At 37.8% G+C, this 22,447-nt stretch overlaps 2 protein-coding genes across 2 annotated transcripts; both read right to left on the minus strand.

The window, feature by feature from the left end:
• Positions 1-3,630: 3,630 nt before the first annotated feature.
• Positions 3,631-9,085, minus strand: LOC118815069. The gene is made up of 10 exons (XM_036581002.1): positions 8,989-9,085; positions 8,579-8,754; positions 7,138-7,229; positions 6,973-7,040; positions 5,663-5,843; positions 5,385-5,490; positions 5,209-5,297; positions 4,926-5,011; positions 4,687-4,776; positions 3,631-4,595 (listed from the first exon to the last, which is right to left on the minus strand). Exons 1-10 carry the CDS (start codon positions 9,047-9,049, stop codon positions 4,441-4,443), a joined length of 1,104 nt encoding a protein of 367 aa, XP_036436895.1. The 5' UTR covers positions 9,050-9,085; the 3' UTR covers positions 3,631-4,440.
• A 997-nt stretch (positions 9,086-10,082) lies between these two features.
• Positions 10,083-19,966, minus strand: mtfp1 (mitochondrial fission process 1). The gene is made up of 4 exons (XM_036580183.1): positions 19,794-19,966; positions 13,592-13,719; positions 12,106-12,338; positions 10,083-11,264 (listed from the first exon to the last, which is right to left on the minus strand). The coding sequence occupies exons 1-4, from the start codon at positions 19,861-19,863 to the stop codon at positions 11,198-11,200; spliced, it is 498 nt and encodes a 165-aa protein (XP_036436076.1). The 5' UTR covers positions 19,864-19,966; the 3' UTR covers positions 10,083-11,197.
• Between the last annotated feature and the right edge of the window lie 2,481 nt (positions 19,967-22,447).

Here is a 22,447-nt window from a genome sequence, read left to right on the forward strand (position 1 = left end):
AACAAGACACCAAAGCCAATGCTCCACCCATGCATACAAGTTAAACACTGTTGGGTTTCACATTCAGGCTAGGTATTTGTATATCTAAGCAAAGCGCAGTGGTCAGTTTCAGTTTGGTAAGGTCTGTGATGCGTGATTCAATACAAAAATTGCACTCCAAACAAGTCTCTGGTTGCAAACATAGTACATCTCCCAATGCTATGCTTGTGTATAGCTGTTAGCCAGATTAACTCTGAGAAAAATATAGAAAAAAAATTTTAAAAAAGCAAATATGAGATTGTGTATTTTAAGGACAAAATTTTGTCTGCATTCCCTACTGGGATAGGATTAATTCAGAAGTAGCCTGTCCAATCACAAAAACCTACAGACTTACTGCATGTTAGAATGTGTCTATGTTTTTCAACCAATGGTTTCCCTAATGTAAATGTCATTTCATTTTTTATTCAAGACTTTGACAGTCAGCCATTTATTTTAGACTACAGTAGCCAGCCAAACTTAATAGTTAGCTAGTACCAGACATGTTCACATTTGCTTCCAAGTTATTATGTTCTCTATTACATAACACTGTCTATTGTATATAATGTAATAAAGTGCAATACCATAATAAAAGCACAATAATAAGTAATAGTATAAAAATGTTTGTTCTGTCATTGGGTGGGGTTAGGGTAACTTTCTGGCAGGCCAAATCAAACGTCCTCACAGGCTAACTTTGTCCAGCACTTATTATTATTAGGCCTGTTATGATGTATAATCACCATGTTAGAGAACCTGTAGTATATCGTTCTTTAAATAATCTTTTAAAATGGTTCTATAGGATAAATCAGCATTATGCTAGTAAGTTGTGTTACGTAACAGAAAACATTGTATGTCCAGGCGGATAACTCAGGTAGCACTGCACTGGTACAATGAGATTTTGTACTAATTCTGAGATTTACATAACAAGACATTGGAAAAACAAAGTTTTGATCTTCCCAGGTCAATAACTTCACGACTTCGTGTTTCATTTTCGTTGTATAATTATGAATATGCTCCAACCACACATTTCATTGCAGGGTTTAATAAAATATTCGCATTGTAAAGCTGTTTTCCAACTGCATGTCTAAAAAGAAGAACTGACCCAAACATGACCCAAACATGTACCAACTGAATGTATGATTCAAGTTGTAGTTCATTTCACACCTCACAAGAAACACACTCAAGAGACAGCTGGAATCATTTATAATACAGCCAATTAACGATTTAACGGTCTTTTATGTCATTTTAAAGCATCTAATCTGGTTAATTAACTACCTTGCTTGCCAGTTAACTTACCTTATTGGCTGTCATGAAATGATGCACTGCACTGTTCTGCATACACACTCACACAAATGCATACATGTACACAGAATCATGTGTAAAATCAAATAAAGCTTAATTTTTTTGCAGCTAAATGTGTGAAAATATGAGTAAAGCGAGTCGTTTTGTGCTAAATTGCTAATAGTGTTAACTTCTTATAGTGTGTGTCTCCTTGTGTTGACCTTGCTGAGGAAAAACAGCACAGACCAGCATGGAATTCTGCTGCTGGTTTAGCTGGTCACCCAGCATGGTTATACTGACTGACCAGCATCCAAAAACACAGCATATGTTGGTTTTGTTGGTGACCAGCTTTGCTGATCTATGCTGTTTTTTTCTAGCAGAGGAATTCTACAAAGTAATATTTTTAAAAAGCAAACATGACATCCCATCCTATTCTGGTGCACTTATTGGCTGTGTAGAAGTGCTTGGTAAATTCATCTGGAAGACTAACGGTTTCACTAAATTGTTGTTCTTTTGTTACCAAAGTGTTACCAAAGACTGGATCACTCAGTGAGTTTAATACTATTTGTAGCAGCTCTACTTGCTTTTGGAAACTGTGAAACAAGGTAGTAAATGTTTTGTCTGTTTGAATTTGTTGTAGCTCAATATATTGCCGTATACTGAGCTACGTCCGTGCCGACTGAACGCAAGTTATTTACCCAGAAGTATAGCCAATCTTTATGTTTACAGACATGCAAATTCAGTCTACACAGCACCAAGAAAGGTTCCTCTTGCTTAAAGTCAAAGAAGCTGTTTTTCTGGTACAGTATATTACCCTTTTTCTAAGAATGCAAGAGCAAAATTAATCTTGGACTATAAATTCTGTCATTGGTATTAAAGCTAATTAATCAAAATTATTCACACAAAATCTTTAAAAATAATGCGTCTGGAAAGCTTGTGTGAGCTAAGTTAATCCTAGAAAAATTTCTCTAGCAATGCTGCAACAGGGCAAGCTTATATCTACTGTTCCAGAGTTTAAAGCAGGGGTGAGAAGGGACCCCTCCTGCCCACTTGTGGCCTTCAATACAAGGCCCAAATCAAAGAGGGTCCGTGGCCATCGAAGTGACAGATGAACAATGTGGCCATTCTCCCGGCCTCTCTGAACAGGCCCATCTATCACTGGGCTCCACAGATTAATTCAATTCATCAGCTCTTTGTCTCCTTGGGCCTCCTAATGCGACCTGATATTGCTCAAGGGAGCTTCATAATAAATGTTTGGATGCGGTCGGAGCCCGGCACTCGTGCGACTGAATTAAAACATTACTCTCCCACTCCCTGCCGTGGCTCACCAACCTGCCAATCGCAGCAGAATTCCAATTATTCTAATGAGGGCGAGGAGGCAGCCCTAGGGCGAGGAAGAGTGGCAGAGACGGAGGGATGAAGGAAAATGGGGCGCAGACAGGAAATATGGGTGGCAAGATGGCAAAGGAGGACCACCCATTTTATCTTTATTTTATCCAAGAACAGTTTTTATACTACTGGAAAAACGTGATTGTGTACAGCACTTGTTTACAACGCACTTACTTTGAATCCAGCTGTTTGTAAAGAGCCGCTCTAAAGTGCTAACTGTTCCAGTGTGAGTATGATCTAAAGCGAACCTGATGTTTAAGTTCATAAACTAAACTGTTAGAAAACATTTGCTTTCTCTCCTAAAATCTCCCTCCCATTTCATGTGCTTTTGTCTTTCCCCCTTGCACGCCCTTCTGCTGAGAAATATTCAGCCGTGATAGTCCCGAGAGGATGGATGCCTGCCAGCTCCTGTTTTTGCTGGCTGCCTGAACTGTTCCTGCAGGTTCCAGGCCTGACAGGAGTACAATTGATAATCTACAGTGTTGGTGGGGCCCCCTTGTGGATTCTCTACAGCACTGACAAGGTCAAGGGTATTCAGTGCCTCTCATCCAGATACTGTAAACAACCTGGGCTGCAGTGACATTACACTGGTGTGAATAATTGATGAGGCTTTTCATCCGGTGTGGCAAGCTCAGATGAGCAGAGGTGAGTCAGCCCCCCTTCCAGCCTCCACAGACTGGCCATGAAGCTGCAGACTTTAAGTAAATTTAACCCACACACACACACACACACACACACACACACACACACACACACACACACACACACCCCACAACATCGCACCTTTACTATGCTGGTTGTGGATAGAAGGTAAATTTGAATGAGTATGCAGCACTGAAACAATGGCTTCGGTAGCACCCCTGCTGTCAGATTTATTTTATATAAACATATATATTTAAAGATTAAGACTGCACACAGATTCATTATCATGGTTTAAGACAAGGTATGACAGTGAGCTATAAAAGCAAAATACTGTAGCAAAATGCAGCAGGCAGCTAGTTCAGCCATGGTGACTCCACTTGCATATATACTCATCACACAAGCACATGGACGCTAGATTATTCACAATTTCCATTGTTTCTCTTTCTAGAGATTCATTTTGAAAATTTTATTATGAATAACTGTTGAAGTAACAAAACAAATGCAACTGGTGGAATCAGTATGCCTGTATGATACACACGACAGGGAGTCAGAATTCAGCACAACACCTGTTGTCTAAAACATCTGCATGTTGAGGCCCTAAATGACACTGACAAGTGTGCAAGACCTTCAGGAAGACCTGGATGCAGTTTGAGAGAAGTTTGCGGGATGTATTTACCAAAAGGGAAGGGATGGGGGGGAACTGGGTGACTACTTCTAGAGTTTGTTAGCAATGCTAGCCTCATACTGCCAACATAAAAAAGCAAAACTGACACATCGTTGCTGTCCAAAGAAAACCAAGTATCTTAAATAGTAACTTTGCAGGAGAGGACAAAAATGTTCTTTACTTTCACTGTAAGTAAATGGAAATGCAGAAAAGTAAAAATCGCAAAAAATGGAGATACGTTTTTCCATTGGACAGCGACGATATCTTGGTTTCTCAACAGCATCTAAAATGGAATTACATGAATAGGTTTTTCACCAAACCATTACTTTAAAGACCAAATTCTCTGCAGGAAAAGTCAACCTGCAGTAAGAATTTAACCACCTCATGTCAGTGTAAGAAACATCAGGAACCAGGCGTTAGCCATTTAAGAATACTTATCTTTATTAAGCTTAATATTTTGTCAGAAGATCTCGGCTAGGTCGATATCCTAGTCTTCCACCTCTCCAAAAGCACAGGTAGTATCCTGTTGCAATGGCTCCAGCCACTAATAGCAGCAATAGTGGGACGGTGACCACCACTACCCACACCGGAACTCCAATCAATCCTGAACAGAAACACAAGATGTCCATGTATTCAAAGACATTGTTAAAAGGATATTGGGGATAAAATAAAATAAAAAAAAATTATAAAAAGACCTTCTTCAGCAGTCCAGAATGTGTCTGATGCATTGTTCTGAGCAGCTTCAACTATTGTAAAAGGTCCAATAACCTTCTTTGTAGATGCCCCTTAAAAAAAGAAGTCAAGTCAAAACAGAAAGTGTGACAACTAAAATACATGGGAAAAGAAGAGACCAGGGACAGAAACAAGCCCCCCCCCCCATCATCAGTCCCAGTGATCCTGACAAAGGGTAACAGTCTGGAAGAAGGTACAGTACCAGACTCAAAGCTGGTTCTTTTTATGCAAGCAGAGTCACAGCACCTACAGATGTAACTTCGGTATGAATCATCCAGAAGCTCCCACCTAGAACATTCATGTACTGTTAGCTTTTAGTGGAACTTAAGTCAATATTGGTAAACCATGCAAGATTTAAGACACTTACTGAGCTGCTTATTTTTTATATATATTTATATATATATATATATATATATATATATATATATATATATATATATATATATATATATATACACATACACACATATACACACAAAACTTACCTTCTTTGCTCTTTCAAGTAGTAGCAAGCCTTTTTATCTTCACCAAAGCTCTTGTGATCCCATGCATCCATGTCACAGTGGAAGAAAATCTAAAGAAATGAAAGGCATCATTAAATCATGGAAATGAGTACAAAAGCAAAAAACTCTCTAAATTTAGGTACAGAATGGTCCCTTACAGTTTCTCCTAAGGCAAACTTGAAGGCTTGAAAATAAAAGCGGATTTCAGAGGGCTTCTGTCTTGGCAAGAACATCGAGTTTCCTTCTTTGCTTTCAATGAGGCACCTTTGAGAGAAATCCAATCGTAAACGCACTTTACATAGTCAAATCCAATGATGAACAAAAAGCTGTTGATGTTGAATCAGTAACTACAAGAAGCGGTTCTTAAGACGTTTCTCCCATACGCATTTCAAGCGGAAAAATGCAAATGGGCATGAAGATGTAGAGTGAAACTCACCCAGTATTGGAAATGATGGTATGCAGCTGGCTGGCATGAGTGAGGTCTGGAGCTGTTGCTAGCACACAGCTCTGCAGGTAAATCTGCAGAGGCTGAAGACCCTGCTGCTCCACCTCAGCCTTGATGGAAATTCTGGAGCCCAAGGTGAACATGGAGGATGGGGCAGGCCCACTAAAATCACCTACAGAACAGGTCTAACACTTATCAGCTGTTTCCAACATTGGTCCTGGAGGACACTTTCACATTTTTTGCCCTGCTCTAAAATCACTCCAGCTTAAGAAGGGCTTTTTAGCTGGAAAATTGGATTAAGTGTGTTAAAGCAGGAAAAAACATGGGCTACTATCTATAGTACAATCAAGTCAGAGACCACCCTTCATTGTTTAATGTCCAATTGGAAAACCACCATGAAGTACAAGTGATTCAGATTTCAGTGTTGGTTTTATGGAGATTTTATACATACATATACACACATTTATATAAAGGAAATTACACAGAAGCGTCAACTAAATATAGTCTTCACTTTTGTCTTTAACAGCTTCCATTCTTTTCATGGTATTTTGCTTTCAGTTTTTCAGAGAAATCTACAGCGATATTTTCTGTGTCTTAAGTCCGGTCTTAGAAGTTGGTTGCATTTTCTGCTTCTCCAAGTAATTCCAAACATATTCAGTGATGAGGATTCTTGGGTGGACAGTCCATTGTTCTGAGAACACCACTAGCTTTTGTTTGATTTGCAATTTTTTTTTTGGTCTATTTACTTTTCTTAGTTACAGCTTCTTGACAGTTACACATCCTTTAGGCCCATAGTGCTGAGGTGTCTTCTCACAGTGGAAAGATTGACGAACACTTGTGGATTTTTTCTTTTTCCCCCCATATCTGAAGCAAGAGTGGAGCTCAATTTTCTCATTTCTCTCAAAGACATAAGCTTCAAATACTTTTTAATCTGGTGGTGGCAGGTTGGGTGGTCTAACAGGCCTTACACTGTCAGAAGTTCCAATTTCTCTGTATCTTTTAATCACTTTTGTTTTTCCCCTCTTATTTCCTTTGATTTTCCCCTCTTTTTTGTGCAAGTGGATTATCTTATGTCTAATCTCCTGACAAACAACTTGGACAGTTTTAACAGGAATATAAATAAATGAAGCAAGGTCTCTGTTTTTCACAGCAGTTTCCAAGTCTGTTCTGACCTTAAGCTAATATTTTATACATTCAGATAAAGAGCGCTTGGGTAAATCTAATAGTATAGCAGAGTGAAATGAACTTCCAAAGAAGATACATGCAAAGTTCAAGTAGACATTAGGGCATCTTCCACTCACTGTTCATAAACTTCATACTGAAGACATGGTCATTCTCCATCTTTTCTAAGTTAGTCCTCTTTCCAGATCTGTTGTGATATTCAGAAAACAAAGCCAATGCATGTCTCTTGAAGATGTTTTTCAAAAAAACATTGCATATATTTATAAAAAAAAAAAACAACCCACGTGTCATAAATGCACTCTACTGGCTCAGGAGGAAGTTCAGGGTCTGGTCCATATGTCAGCACATTAATGTAGGTCACCTTGTCCTCATTCACCTTTTATATAAAAAAAAATAAATAACAAACAAACCCACAAGTAGGCTATAATTTGTAGCCATACACAAGATCTATTAACCCAATGGTTCCTAATACTGGTCCTAAACCACCCCTGCCCAGTGTGCGTTTTGGCATTTACCTCGAGCCAACCAATTACCTAAAAATAAACAGAATTTCAGAATTTCTGCATAATTCAATGATTGAGATAGTCATTCTGAATTTTGATAAACGCTGAAACCTACTGACTCGGATTACTTTACAGAGGTGGTGATAGAAACCAAGGGTCGCAATATCTACAGCAATATCTGTGCAACTTTAAAAGTAAAGCAATGGTAAAGCTGAAATAAGCTTTCTTTGGGGACCATTTTGCTTTACAACACCCTGCATGACCCACTCTGCAATGAAAGGACTAAGTAGTATGTTTTAGGCCAAAAGCTTAGAACTATCATGGCATCAGGAAGTGTATCTGTTACTTTTCCATGTAATAATTTGTGAAGTAGCTTTCAGAGACATTAAACACTTCAGGTGTTTAGTTTCTCTCACCACTGAAGAATTCTGATTGTTTATCCAGAATGGAGCATCTCTGAAAAACAATGATTTTTTTTATTTAAACATCTTAACCATTTAATTATGCATTTTGAAAAAAATAGTGGAATTCCCTGTGGAATTCCATCATGATATTTCATATCGATGGCCCTCCTCAACCCAAAGACACAAAATTACAACTTCTTGTCGTTTGCGGTTGGGGTGCTGACAACTGGTACATTTGTCACATGAACAACACTTAAGGCCCAACAGTGTCTTGACTTGTCTTCAAATCAAGACCCTGAATCCAGATAAAAAGGCCAAGATTTTGTTCACACCTTCCAGTGACTACAATCAGTTATTTCAACAGTTCAATTAACCATCAGTGATGACAAACTACAGGAATGGAAACCGCTTTCACAGTTCAGATTTCAGACTTCACTCTGTGTTTCTGTGGTATCAGGAACAATTGGCTGGTCATACATCACAACTTGTTAGTTTGGGTGACGTGGAACTTGCCCAAATCTACCAACTACGTCCATGACCGTCCAAATGCACATTGTGTTGTGCAAGGCAGGCGTACTCTAGGTCCAGGGTTTGAACCATTGCATTAAGGACAGTGGTCTGTCAAGGAGATGTACCTTCCTACAGAGTTAATTTCCAAACACAATCTGCCAAACATGCTTCAGTTAATTAACTTCTTCAGATGTGCTTGATCAGGTGCATTAGTGTTAGGAAAGAGGGATTTATGCAAGCTGGAACAAAAATATGCAGGAAAACAGATGTCCTGAAGGTTTGGTGACCACTGCATTAAGCATACATACCTGTCTTCTGAAGCCACAGTCATTCAGCCAAACTAAGAACAGCAGCACATCCTCATTCAAACTTGAGGGTGGACAGTCACCCAGACGAGCTTTTGAAGGGTCCACCTTTTGGGCCCAGCTCAACACAGGCCTCCATTTAACAGTGACTGAATTAGCTTTACAGTCTATTACTACATCTGTGAGGCAGAGACAGACCAAAAATTACGTTTCCTCACAAGTGAAGTCATTTAGGCAGCTTTAGTAATTTCATATTGGAGTACTCTGAAGAAGCCTGGCAATAAAACATCATATAGCTATACACCTGACATGTTGACTTGTTCTAAGTGTATGATTAGCCCACTTTACAAAACATTAAACTCTTCCTAACTAAACGGAACTACAGCTTCATCACCACATCTTTAAAAACATACCTTTTCGTGCAAAGGTAGAGGCCACAAAAAGCAAGACCAGAACAACCTGCATTAACACCATCTTCAAACAAACGAATAGCAGTAGCCTACTACTGAACCATTCGTATTTTAAGACGCCATTTCAACTGAGTGTGGAGGCGGAGCTATTTTATTTTAAACATCCAGTCACGGATACCGAGGCGTGAACTGGAATCAGGTGTTACAAGTCCAAAGTGAGAAGGGAAACTTAAAGGACGGTTTGAATAAAGCTATTCAAAATTATTCTGATTAGCTGCCAAACATGCAAACAGGCCGAAATCAAATAGTTACCACTGCGAGTAATTTGAGCTAAACTTAAGGTTTTGTTAAGTTTTCCATTCCACTGATACGAGCACAGAGAATAACTCAAAGTCGATCCACTCGACGACCAGTTTAGCAACGCAAGCGGCCAGTTATTTCCACGCATACAACATCAGATTCCTTTCCCTTTGAATGGGCAGATACTTTTAAAACAGAAACTAAAAGCCACATTAACGTTTCAAAAAGAGATCGCTAATAAATCTGACAAAAACAATCATTTGTAACATTTGGTATAAATAGCGCACAAAAACTCAGATTGTGCGCATGCGCATTAGGCAGAATATCTCCAACGAGAGGGAACTTTTCCCGCTTGCTACTTAACCAGCAAGCTGATTGGCTCATTGTACTGAAGGGCGGGACTTTCCTCGTAAACAGACGCCATGTTCAGTCTCTCAATAATGGAAGCTATAGGGTGGACACGCTAAATACTAAAAAAAAAAAAATTGTTCAGGTTTTGTGATTTTTCCGTGAAGCTAAAAAAATTAAGAAGTTGTACATAAAGGCCATTTGACAAATTAAATAAATGAAAGTTTGGTCTTGGATTGTGCACAGCACTGTATACATTATCTTAAAACACAGCTATAAAAATAGTCTTACACTAAATTGATTTATTTCCTACTGATTACTTAATCATGAAGAAATACTTCAGTGTGGTGACATATAAGGCAATCAATTTGACAAGGACAGGAAAAGTGTAAAACAACCCATTGTGCCATTTATTTGGATGTCAACCATGGAAATGCTGGATGCTTGTATTTGGTGTTCTTATGGATTTTATTACAGTACTCCAACCGTTCTTCTAAACAGTGTTTTTCCTTTTCACATGTTAAAGATTTTACATTTAAAATACATATATTTCCCTACAGTATTTGTACAAGAATGAAAAATACTCTATACAGTGCTCAAAGAAAGGATGCTAATGGAAGCCAGAATAGAAACCTTTCTAGCTGACAATGCCTGCTCACATTTCATAATGAGCTGCAGTGCTGGATTTGATGCCCAAAACATGAAAACAAAGAAAATAAGTCACTATTTATAAAAAGAAAAACATTAAGTACATTTATGTAAACAAAAGGTTTCCAGCTAGTATTCATAAATGCATGCACTTTTAAAATAAAATCTGTATATACCTGGATAAAAGACTGAAGGAACCTAAAAAAGTTTGTGTATTCATTATTTTCTGTATTTGACGTCACAGTTGCCGCTTTGTTAGGCAATTTTGTGCAGTTCTCATAGAGACATGGCTTATAATGTGGACGTTCTCAGTGTTCTTGCTGGAAATTAAGCCCTGAATCACTGTTACATTTCTGCCTTCTTCCCTTTTTGTCTTATTTCTACATTTTCCTCTATGCAGCTAAAATTGATGTTTTTAACTGGTGCTTTGGTTTCATTTGCATAGTGTAGTTTAAAGCCTACATTTTCCCCTTTTGTTATTTTCTCTGTAACTGCCTCAAACCTTGATCTAAACTATTCAATATCCTTCAAGTTAACTGTTACTGAGGTACAACTTAAAATATTACGCACCAAATATGGCACCAAAACATTGTTAGGAATAGCAAATGAAATCATTTTTTGCCTTAATGTAATCTGATCTTTTCAACCTTTATGCAAACAGAAGGAAGTATAAGGTGCATAAAACCTGTGAACAGGCAATATAACATCTCGTAAAATAAATATGTCTCTCTGGTGGGCTGTTTTCAGCATTATCACATACCACAATCAGAGTTGTGTGGCTGACAGTACATGAAACTGAACGAGGTTGTGCGTTTAGGGTGATGTGTGGGGGTAAATAAAATAAATGGCCACTGGTTTGTTGGGGTTTATCTGGACCACTGCATTGAGGCTAGAATTCAGCTTGGCTCCACAGGGCTCATTCATGCTTTTCTCCTCCTCCATACACCTTACGCAGGCTGGAGTCCAGCAGGAAGTCTACAGACCTTTACACAAACACACACAAGAGGTCATGTCAACAATGCAAAAACAAACGAAAGATCACTGATACCAAAGATATGCTTATCAGTAATGTTTTTTTCAGAGCCTATGTCATGGAATAGGCAATTTTCCTCACTTTTTAAAATGAAGTTTTATGTAGTATGCAAACACTGTTTTCAAAACATAAAACATACAATTTACAGTCCATAGTCTATATATCAACATCAGGCTGCGAAGACTTGTTTTGAATTAAATAATTTATCATGTCACAAAAAAAAAATTACATTTATCTGCCTATTCAGTCTAGAGCAGTAGAGATGCACCAAAATGCTTTGATAATCATGCAAAATGCTTGGATAACCAACCATTGTTGAGGACATCTGATTTCATAAACATTTAATTTATTGTTTGCTTTTTATGCTTTCTGGTTTTGGTTTTCAGCCCTGCATGTGCTGAGTGGTTTCAGACAAGAATTTTTACTTTAGCTTGTTAGTAGTAATTATGAATGTTTTAGTCCTAAAACTGGTGGTATGCTTCAAATGACAAAAGAAATAAAAGAAATCCTTATCCTAAAAAGTTGTCATTTTGCTTGGAAACAACAGTTTTATTTTAAAAATACGGTCCGCTTAACTGCATTTTGAATGAGTAACAATACAGGGCAGCCAATCCTTTTCTATGAGAAAATGGTTTAGAAATGTTAAATTAATTATGACTGTTTTCAGTGCACGACCCCACACAAATGTCTTCATGGTAAAATGTAGGATATGGCATTTTTAAAATTAATTTATAATTCTTTAGTTTATTTAATCTATCCTCTGTAAAAAGTGATCATTTTAGCTCACACACCTGTCGATGGGTGTAATAATGAAAGGAATAGTAGAAAGGCCGATGGCGGTGGTGGTCCATTTGCGCACAGGTAAAGGCCACCGTGTGGTCTTGCCTAGCAGATACAGAGAAGCAGCACACACACGGTTGATGGTGAATCCTGGAATGGCCACAGACGCCAAGGCCTGCCACACAAACGTGTCCACGACTGCCACAGCTATCCGTGTAGTCTTCCCTGGGTTGTCACCATGAGCCTTGACACAGAAGAAAGTTACTAGTACTAATACTAACCGTTATACTGCCTTTATATGCCTTACAATACATTAAAGAACATATTGGTGACTCAGTAATATAACCAAAGACTGACCTGCATTTTATTGACCAAAATAATATACTTTGTTGAACACCTATAGAAATACAGAAACACGCATCTGGAGCTGTGATTGGTCAAGATGCTGACAGCACACAGTAAAAAATGGCATCTGGCTATAGGGCTTATTTGCATGTTGCAAGCTTTTTTTAGACATCAGTCTTAAGAATGCCTAATTTGCAAAAACAACTAACAAATGATATGTACAGGTTTAATTTTCATTCTTTTTTTATTTAGCTGTTCAATCAGCTGAGTTGTGAGACAGATTACAATGAAGAGGACTGCTTTCCATGACTTTGATACTGTATTATAGGTTTATAGTTTATGTTTCTTCATGGCATCTTTTTCACATATACATGGCCTATCAAACAGTTGGGGACACCAAGCATCAATTAGAAAGTTTTCTTTGTTGGTTTATAATAATTAGCGTATTAAAGACTAATCAGGTTTAAAACTGTATGTCCAAAAGTTTGTAGACACGTGCCCATCCAATGTTTCTTCTAAAATCAAGGGTATTAATAGTGAGTATGTCCCCTTTTACTGCAGTAACACCTTCTACTCCTCTGCGAGGGCTTCACAGTAGATGCTGGAACATTGCTCTCAGAATTTGATTGCATTCAGCCACAAGAGCATTAGTGAGGTCAGGTACTGATGTTGGTCATTCAGGATCACTCCAACTCATCCCAGAGTTATTGGAAGGAACTCCAGAGAACGCAGTCCCTCTGCTACATAGCCCAATGTTGGGGAGCTTTATATCCTTCTAGCTAATGCACGGCACTGGCCATTTGCAATTTCTATGGAAATTACACAAGTGTGCATGACCGAACACCCTTATATCCTTGTTGTGATGTCAGCACTTTTAGGTGTTAAATGCACATTTGGGCCTAAATATTTAATAAGTAATATTAACAACAGTTACAACAGTGTGAACGAAGACACTTTTATAAGCATGAAAGTGAGCATAGCAAAATATACCCAGAATATTACAAAACAGCTTTGTTAACCAAACTTTTACAGGTATGTTTACTTGATTGAACAACAAATGAAAATCAAGCATTTTAAAAGGTGGCAAGGTGTCCCCAAACTTTAAATTCCTAAGGTCTTTCCACAGATCAAAGAACAAAAAACAAAACTCACCGCAGCTGCCTTCTTCCCTTTGTCCACCGCATCCGCCGACACATACGTCATGGCAACCGCGTAGCTGGCCCACACCATGCTGACGGGCACCAAGGCACGGAACGCCTCCCCCACCTCGTTGGCATAGCCTGCAGGGGCATAAGCAGTGCCAGGGTAAGATACGACAGCAATTAAACTTCCAAACTGCCTGCTATTGTGGCAAGCCCCAGAACAATTCGCTGCGGCCCCCAACACAGCAGTCCCTCAGCGCCCTGCACTAGCAGCTAATGTATTAGAACCATTATTATAATTTCCACGCTGGCCCTTTGCCATGCAAGGACGGCGACTGCTTGGCTCCATCAATATTCAGGCTTCATTACAGGTCTGACATGTTAATGAAAACAATGCTCTAGTGACATCTAGGTTTGCTTCTGAAAAAGGGCCGGAGGCTTTAATGAGATTCTGGCCTCATATCAGCAATGTTAAGGCTTTAAAACTCTGCTGCCATCATGCTGCCAGTGCTGGTAGGAAAAATTCAGAAAGCAAGAAGGCAGATACACTGGAATAAGGTGAGTTACATTTCTGAAACATTCATTTTTCCTCATCAATCCAAAGCACCTGTTTAGTAAAATCTGATGTGAGTTTTATACTATTTCTTTCGGTGAACTACTGTTCAATCACTTGTCATATTAATAACTGCTGCCATTTCATTCATTAATAACATGCACAGTGGAGTAGAGGTGGGCAATATGATTGATATATATATATATATATATATATATATATATATATATATATATATATATATATATATATATATATATATATATATGTAAAATCGTTAAATTTTACTATTATGATACACATCAGATGCTTTTCTGCGATATCGCCAGTACTTGAATAGTGACCAATTGCATGTTTCATTAAAAAGGGAGAATAATTGATCCTGTTTGGAGTCTGAAGTTTTTTTATATGCATTATTTCAAAACCAAGTTGTTCAAAGACAATTAATATACTGTAATTATCTATTTATGGTAATTTCTAGTCAAGTTATGTGATTTGATACAAATACAATGTGTTCTGGGTGTTAATTATATTGTAATTTCATTCTCAATGTTACAAAGCCTTCACAATTATTATTATACAGCTTCATACAAATTAGCTGAAACCGTTCTATAAATTGTGGAGTACTCGCATCATATTACAATCATTGTGTCTAAAACAAAATCACCTTAATACTATTGAAACACTGTTTAAAATGGTAGTATATATTTCATTCATATTGAAAATGAATTCACTTTGCAAAAAAGTCTGGTATCTGGAGTTTCACGGTCATATTAACTAAATTAGGAATGTTGTTTTTTGAAAGGTCTGTATTTTCATGAGGGATTATCAGAACGATTACACTATAAACAGAAGAAGAGCTTATCCCTGTATGACTTGGACTACTACATCACTAAAAATGATGTCTATGAAAGCAAACCTTAGCCAAACCTTATCAATGTCACAATATCTTCTTTCTCAAATATTTTTCATAGCAAATCTCTTTTAAGTCTAAACACATGGAATCTGATCTTTCTGATTCCAACCACATGAGTTTCAGCATTGTTGGAGGTCAGTAGCTTGTCTAATCATACAACACTGCGCAAGATTCAGAGGCTTCTTTTTTTATTTCATTAATTTCTCAAAAAACAGCAAGAAACATATTTAACAGAAAATTACAAAAAAGCCTTCAACACTAAGAACAGCCTGTCCTGACCTCCCTGGGACCCTAAGAAAAAATTCTGCAAAGTGGCCCTCCTACCTGACCTGTGAGCCATATAAACCATTTGCAGTTGTCACACAGTCACACCTGACACCTCAGTGCTCCCAATACAATCCTCTCTCCTTTAAAAACTTTGCTCCATCTGTCAGTCTGAGAATAAGTAGACCTACACAGAACAGAATGAGGTATAAACAAAGAATATTTAAAATTACAGATAATGCTATTATTAATTTTAACAGCTGCATGAGGCCCATTCAGACTGCCTCTCCCAGATTTCATTTGATATATTTTCAAATGTAAAACACTTATTATACTATGGCTTGGCTGAATACTTGATGGTTACTATTTACTGAGAGATTTACATCCATATTCCCTGTACGCTCAGCTAATCAACACTTTAAATTCAATATTTAATCAATTGTCAATGTCAATCCATTGCTTTCTGTTTTGAATTAGCCCAGAGTTGTAACTAAACCTTGAGACTAGATAACTTACTTGAGTAATTTGCGGGGTCCTGCACAACGTGCATAGTGAGCATATAGGGCCGACCAGCTATGAGTTATAAGTACAATATCAAATCTATCTGTGTTTAATTTGCCCACTCTTTCACTTTTGTACACACTACTGCCACTTTAACTCTTCTATCCTTCCAGTCCTACAGTTACAGCCGTGTCCTCCCAACCAATGCTCTTTTCATTTGATTGAGTAATTGAATGACTGAGTCACTGACATTATGTTCCCCTTCAAAGAGACTCTAACATTTACACAAGCAACTACCCAAACATGCCTCAGCTGCCGTGCAAATTTCTTTTTAATGTGCATCTAAAATGGTTAAAGGAGATATTTCTTATAAGATTGGATACAAGATAATCCACTTGCATAAGGAAGGGGAAAGTCAAATGAAAAATGTTTAAAAATTCTTAAAACTTGAAAATGGGACACCTTACAACTATGTAAGATCTGACAGACCAGTAAAACTGTCAGCATCAAATAAAGAGTACTTAAAGCTTATATATTTGAGAGAAGCTCTGCTCTTGATTCAGATCTGAAAAAAATACACCACAGCTGTTTATATCTTTCCTTCCACTATGAAAACACAACTCAGTGCTATGGGCCTGACATTATGTGTAGCTGTCAAGAAGCTGTTACTGAGAAAACAGACCAAAAAAAGGAGATAATTTGCACTAGAATACTGATACTGGACATCTGAGATTTGGAGTAAGGTTTTACAGACTGATGACTCGGATGACTAAATCTGTAATTGGGATTACTTGGATTGTGACAAGCAGAAACTCTAACCAACTTGTAAGACTGAACTTTGGAGGTGTTTACATGAAAATGGAGACATATCCCTGTAGATTTCTTTAAAAAAAAAAAAAAACTGAAAGCAAAAACAGAAAAAAGGAAACTATAATAAAGGCAGAGAGTGGACACAATAAATGCTGAAAAATTATTATATCAAGTTGCATCATCTGTGTAATTTTCTGTTCAGTATAACTTTTTGTTTTTTTCCAGACACTGAAAAATGTACAACTTTAATAAACCTAAATGGCTGTTTTGCCTGGGAATTACATAAATGAAAGAGTGGTCGCTGACAAATCAGACAAATCAGATATGGACATATAATGGACATAAAAATTGATAAAAACAAAACAGATTTGAGCATTTCACCATGTTCAAATGCAGCATTAGAGGGCAGGGCTCAACACTAATGTACAGTAACAGAACTTTAAAGCAAAAGGTATTTAAAAGAATAGTTCAGTCAAAAAAAGCACGCTGAATGAAAGTAGTCATTACCATCAGCAGTATGCAAACTAGCATCCATTCATTTTTAGCTATGTTAGCGTGCTTTATCGACCACTTCCTTTTAGCTGGAGTATTTTGTTGGGATTTTTTTATATATAAAAATAAATAAAAGAGAAAAGTGGATGGCATGAGGCCAGCCAGGTCACAAAATGTTTTAGCTTTACTACCTAAAGAACATCAAGGTAGCTCAATTAAAAAATAAACATATGGGCCAGAGTTTGCAGTACAGTCAATCCCTCTATATTGCCTTAAAAATAGCATTTGGCACTTTGCCAAATACTGATACTATTGATTCTTAAAACCATCATGGAGTGGTTAGTGGACGCCCTCCACACAGTGTCACACTGCCAACATGCTGTTAGCCTAACCAAATGTGCACTTGGTTGTGAGAGCACTTCAGCTGCAGCACTTTGAGATAACACTTCAAAAGAGCAGTTTTGAGACGCCCAACATCCAGCATACAAGAGCAGAGCTGTGTTTTATTAAATTGTGTGTGTAGTTGAGGGGAGGGTGGAGTGTTCAGCCAGCTGGCTGAAGGCATCTAATTTAGTAACACAGCAGATTTCAAAGTCACCCTGGCCTTACTGACAACCGTAGTGCAAAAGGTCAGTGTATCTGAAAGCGATATTGTGAATATGACTGAATGCTGTCGATATTACTTAAAAAGAGTTTAGTTTTTAGTAAGTTTCTTGATATTTGAAATTCAATTTTAACAAAAGAAAAAAAAAATACATTTTGACAAAAAAAAATATTTTAACATGTTACTAGTAGTAATTATATTTTAGTATATGAGAGCTCAGTTTTCACTAGTAATTCTTTTTCATGGGAGGAACAATTTGAACATGTGCTAATTCAATTTTCACTACTAAATTCTAGAAATTCCACTTAAGTTGGAATTAATCTCTTACTAGAAAACTGAATTGTTACATGTAAATTCAGTCATGTCACCTGAATAGAAAGATTCTATTTAGATGTTAGAAATACTTTTTAAAATATAAGATTTAATTTGAGCCAGAATTCAAAATGTGAAATACATTTTTACCTGTGAAACCCTTTTTTTAAAAATTGTTTTGTTCATTGTGGTAAAAATTGTTCCACCTTTTAAAGTGATTAGAAACCTTAGAAAGCACAGATGAAATTGCTGTGTAATTTTCCATGACTCCCCAATAACACACACTGTATATTGTAAACTGTATTATATGCAGTTTACTGTATGTGTGTTATATTGTATGTTTGTGTATTTTGCTACAAGAGAATTGAATTACATCTTGTTACACCAGATGCAGTTCCCACTGACATGCCGTGTGGTAATAAATGAATGAATGAATCAATCAATCAATTAGTGAAATGGGAAAAGCCAATAATTCTTATTTGTGGGAAGTGAAATCTTAAATGCTAAATTACTAGTAAAATTTTATTTCCATTCTTACATGCCAAATTTGAAATGTCATTTTATTAGTACTAATAACATGTTAACTTATTTATTTAACATTTTAAATTGTGGATTAATGGGAAATTCCACCAGTTTTCCATTGTATAATTAAACAGTCAAGATAAATGAAGTTATTCAGATTGGTCTGATGTTAAATGCATTGTTCTACACTTTTTAAAAAAAGGTTTTTTAACAATAGAAGAACTCTTTTTGGTGCTATATATAGAACCATTTTTAAAAAGGTTCTATATTGAACCGTATATACACGCAAAGCAGATTTTCTGTCAATCTTAATAACTTCTTCACCATGCAAAGAACCATTTAAGCATGAAATGGTTCTATATAGAACTCATGGTTCTAAATACAGCCATTCCCTTCACTAACGAACCCTTATAGAACCATCTTTTTGAGGAAACTAACAGAGTCAGAATTGTCAGACATCTGAAGCGTTTAAGGCCTCTAAAAGCTACCTCACTGGTTTGTATAGTCAACAAAACCACCACCATTATAAAGAAATCTGAGTCAGTAAGTTTCAAATCTAATGGTTTTGTTTACATCTCAACGGTTACATTATGAAATGTTCCTTAGCTTTAAAAACTAATAGGTCTTTCTGTGGAAAAATGAATGGTAACTAGTAACATCTGTGACGGTTCCAAGGTCAAAGGATATGCAAACCGGTTAAGGATTTAAATACCTGACCCGTGGTGTGATGCACTGAAAGTCATTAGCTAAGTAGCTAAAGTTCCGCCTTGAAACACAAGGACCTGGAATGCTGAATTGTTTGTAATATTAATAAACACGTTTTCACATACAGTGTAGATACACTGAGTTACAGTGTAACTTTGCAACTGAACACTGATTCGACTGAAAGTGTGACTTTACACAAGTAAGTTACAGGGTGTGACTCTCCTAGTTAGTTAGCTAACTTAGTTAACTAGTTTGCTACACTGACTCATACTTCTTCACTGGTGTCTTCACGTTTAATATCCAACTACAGGCTAGATAACCAAGACAACTACACGCACTCTAGCTCTAACACATGTAAGCTACCTTTGTCTAAATTCAGATAGGCTCTTTGTACGGCATAATACATAGCCAGCATAAGTTACCTTCAAGGAGACCAGGACATGCTGTAAACTCGTCTCCTGAGAGAGAAACACAGATGGCTAGCTAGCGAACATGTGTACACGTGAGCTGAGATTTTAACCAGCTTTACTCACCCAGGAACCGAACCCATGTGTCACGATAAATATCGACCTTTTTACCCTCGTCCTCAGGTTTGGGCTTCATTATTCCTTCTTTAGTACATAAGCTACCTTCTCAAAGGCTCGCAGTAGTGCACTGAGTAATGACAGACTGTAGGGTCTGACTGCAGCCACTTCGTCCAATGCGCCACATTGTAAAGTAAGGGACTATCCACAAATTACAGGGGGAGATTTAGGGCGGTTGTCTTTGACTACTGTATTACACAATAAGTGTGATCGCGTATTTCTACTTGAAATGTGTTACAACAGCAGTACCAGGAAGATTGGTGCCTCAAAGTTTTTTTTTTGTTTTTTCAGATTTACCAATATTTTGTTAATACCAGTGCTAAATAGAAAAACCCAGAAGGCCCATAGGTTCACTGGTGGTTTTAGATAGTAAATAAAATGGCTGTGATTGTGTTTTAGACATCTCGAGCCCTGGTTCCTATCACCACCACTGTAAACAAAGCGTTGGTAAGTTTCACATCAAAAACACTCTGAATGACTTTGTTTCTATCTCAACAATTAAATTGTGCAGAAATTTTGAAAAATTGTTAGAATTCACCTTCAAATATGTGAATGTTGGACTGTAATTCAGTCCCATAAATCCAGAGGTATAGAATAAGGGTAAATAGCAGGGCCAGAATTGGCCCATGAGGATGTTTGACTGGGTTTGGCCCACCTGAAAGTTACCCTAATCCCACACCTTCACCCAATAAGAGAACAAATATATAATAATACTACATATAGCTTGTGAAATTATTTCCTTTTCTTTTTAAAATGTTATTTTCCAAATATTTTAATTTTTTATTTATATATTTTGTTTTATTTTTCACACACCGGTCTCTTCCCACAGTCCAAAGACATGCAGTCAGGCCAACTGGACACACTAAATCGCCCCTAGGTGTGAGTGTGTGCGTGAATGTATATGTCTGTGTGTGTGCCTTGTGATGGACTGGCGACCTGTCCCAGGTGTTTCCTGCATTCGGCCCAATGACTGCTGGGATAGACTCCAGCTCCCCCCGCAACCCAGAAGGATAAGCGGCTTAGAAAATGTGTGTGTGTGTGGGTGTGTGTGTGCTTTATTTTTTGGCCCTCTGCCCACCAAAAACACTGCACTTTAGCTCCCAAGACAAACTTTGAATGACCCTTCTAAGGTGTTTGGAAAAGCTTAAAGTGTTTCAAGTGTTTGTAGAGTCGTTGTATGTATGAAAAGGTTCCACACTCACTGGAATGTCGTACATAGTAACCCAGTAGAATAGTATAGCATGGTGAGTAAATGCCTACTGCAGAAACTAAACCAAACTATATTAGACTCCATCCCTCCAAGACCAGAATTGATATCCTCTGTTCTGCTGTGTATAGTGGTATTACGTAGTGCAGTGGTTCCTAACCCTAGTCCTGCAGTATACCTGGCATCTACATTACAGTGTTTTTCTGCTCTAATACACAACTTTATTTTGTTGTTGTAGTTGTTCACTGTTTTCCCCATTATGATATGAGCGGACAAGCTTGGCCTGGCTGCTATTATCGGCCTGGAGTGCATGAAGACGTGGTTTGGGGCTAACTTCAGCCTTGTGCATTTCCCATCTTTTGTCTCATTGTTTATTCTTTCACCTGCTTGTCAGTGCTCGGCAGACACATTTCCACTCATGTAATTGTATACAGATAATGAAAACACATACCATTTACACTGGTGTCAAATGTGGCGAACATGAACATGGTCAAGATGTTTTTTATTTTTAAAAATTTGTTTACATCATGGGCGGCACGGTGACGCAGTGGGTAGCGCTGTCGCCTCACAGCAAGAAGGGCCTGGGTTCGATTCCTGGCCGGGCGACCAGGGTTCTTTCTTTCTATGTGGAGTTTGCATATTCTCCCCTTGTCTGCGTGGGTTTCCTCCAGGTACCCCGGTTTCCTCCCATGGTCCAAAGACATGCAGTCAGGCAAACTGGACACGTTAAATTGCCCCTAGGTGTGAATGTGTGTGTGATTGTATATGTCTGTCTGCCCTGTGATGGACTGGTGACATGTCCAGTGTGTATCCTGCCTTCTGCCCAATGACAGCTGGGATAGGCTCCAGCACCCCACCATGACCCAGAAGGATAAGCGGTTTAGATGATGTATGTATGTATGTTTACATCATTTAAAAACAGAAGGCATATTATTTCCATTAGAGTTTGCAACAACAACATCTCTTTCCCTCTCTGGTTTAACAGAGGTACATCAGATCTCAGGGCCAATTTTCCTAACAAAATGAATCTCGTCTTGAACTAATTTACACCTTCAAGGTTCAAGTCTACTCCTAGTATAAAAAGAACTACAGTGAATCCATATCAGTCAGAATACTGTGCAGGGCAAGGCTTTCGCTGTAAGACCATTTAGAGTCTACAATTAGGAGTGACCTGCACGGCATCAGATAAGCTAGCACTAAATGTTTAATGCTGTTATCACTTTACCAAACACTCTGGACCCATATCAGACTTCACAAAATAACTCTACAGATCTAGGAACAGTGTTTGCATGGTTTGTGGGTACATAGATATAACGCAGGCATTCCCAAAGAAACAGTACTGATATAGCAACAGTTTCTGAAGATATATGCTAATGGATGCATGGATAAAATGTAG

Source organism: Colossoma macropomum, unplaced genomic scaffold, assembly GCF_904425465.1.
Source record: "Colossoma macropomum unplaced genomic scaffold, Colossoma_macropomum, whole genome shotgun sequence".
In the NCBI taxonomy this organism is placed as follows: Eukaryota; Metazoa; Chordata; class Actinopteri; order Characiformes; family Serrasalmidae; genus Colossoma; species Colossoma macropomum.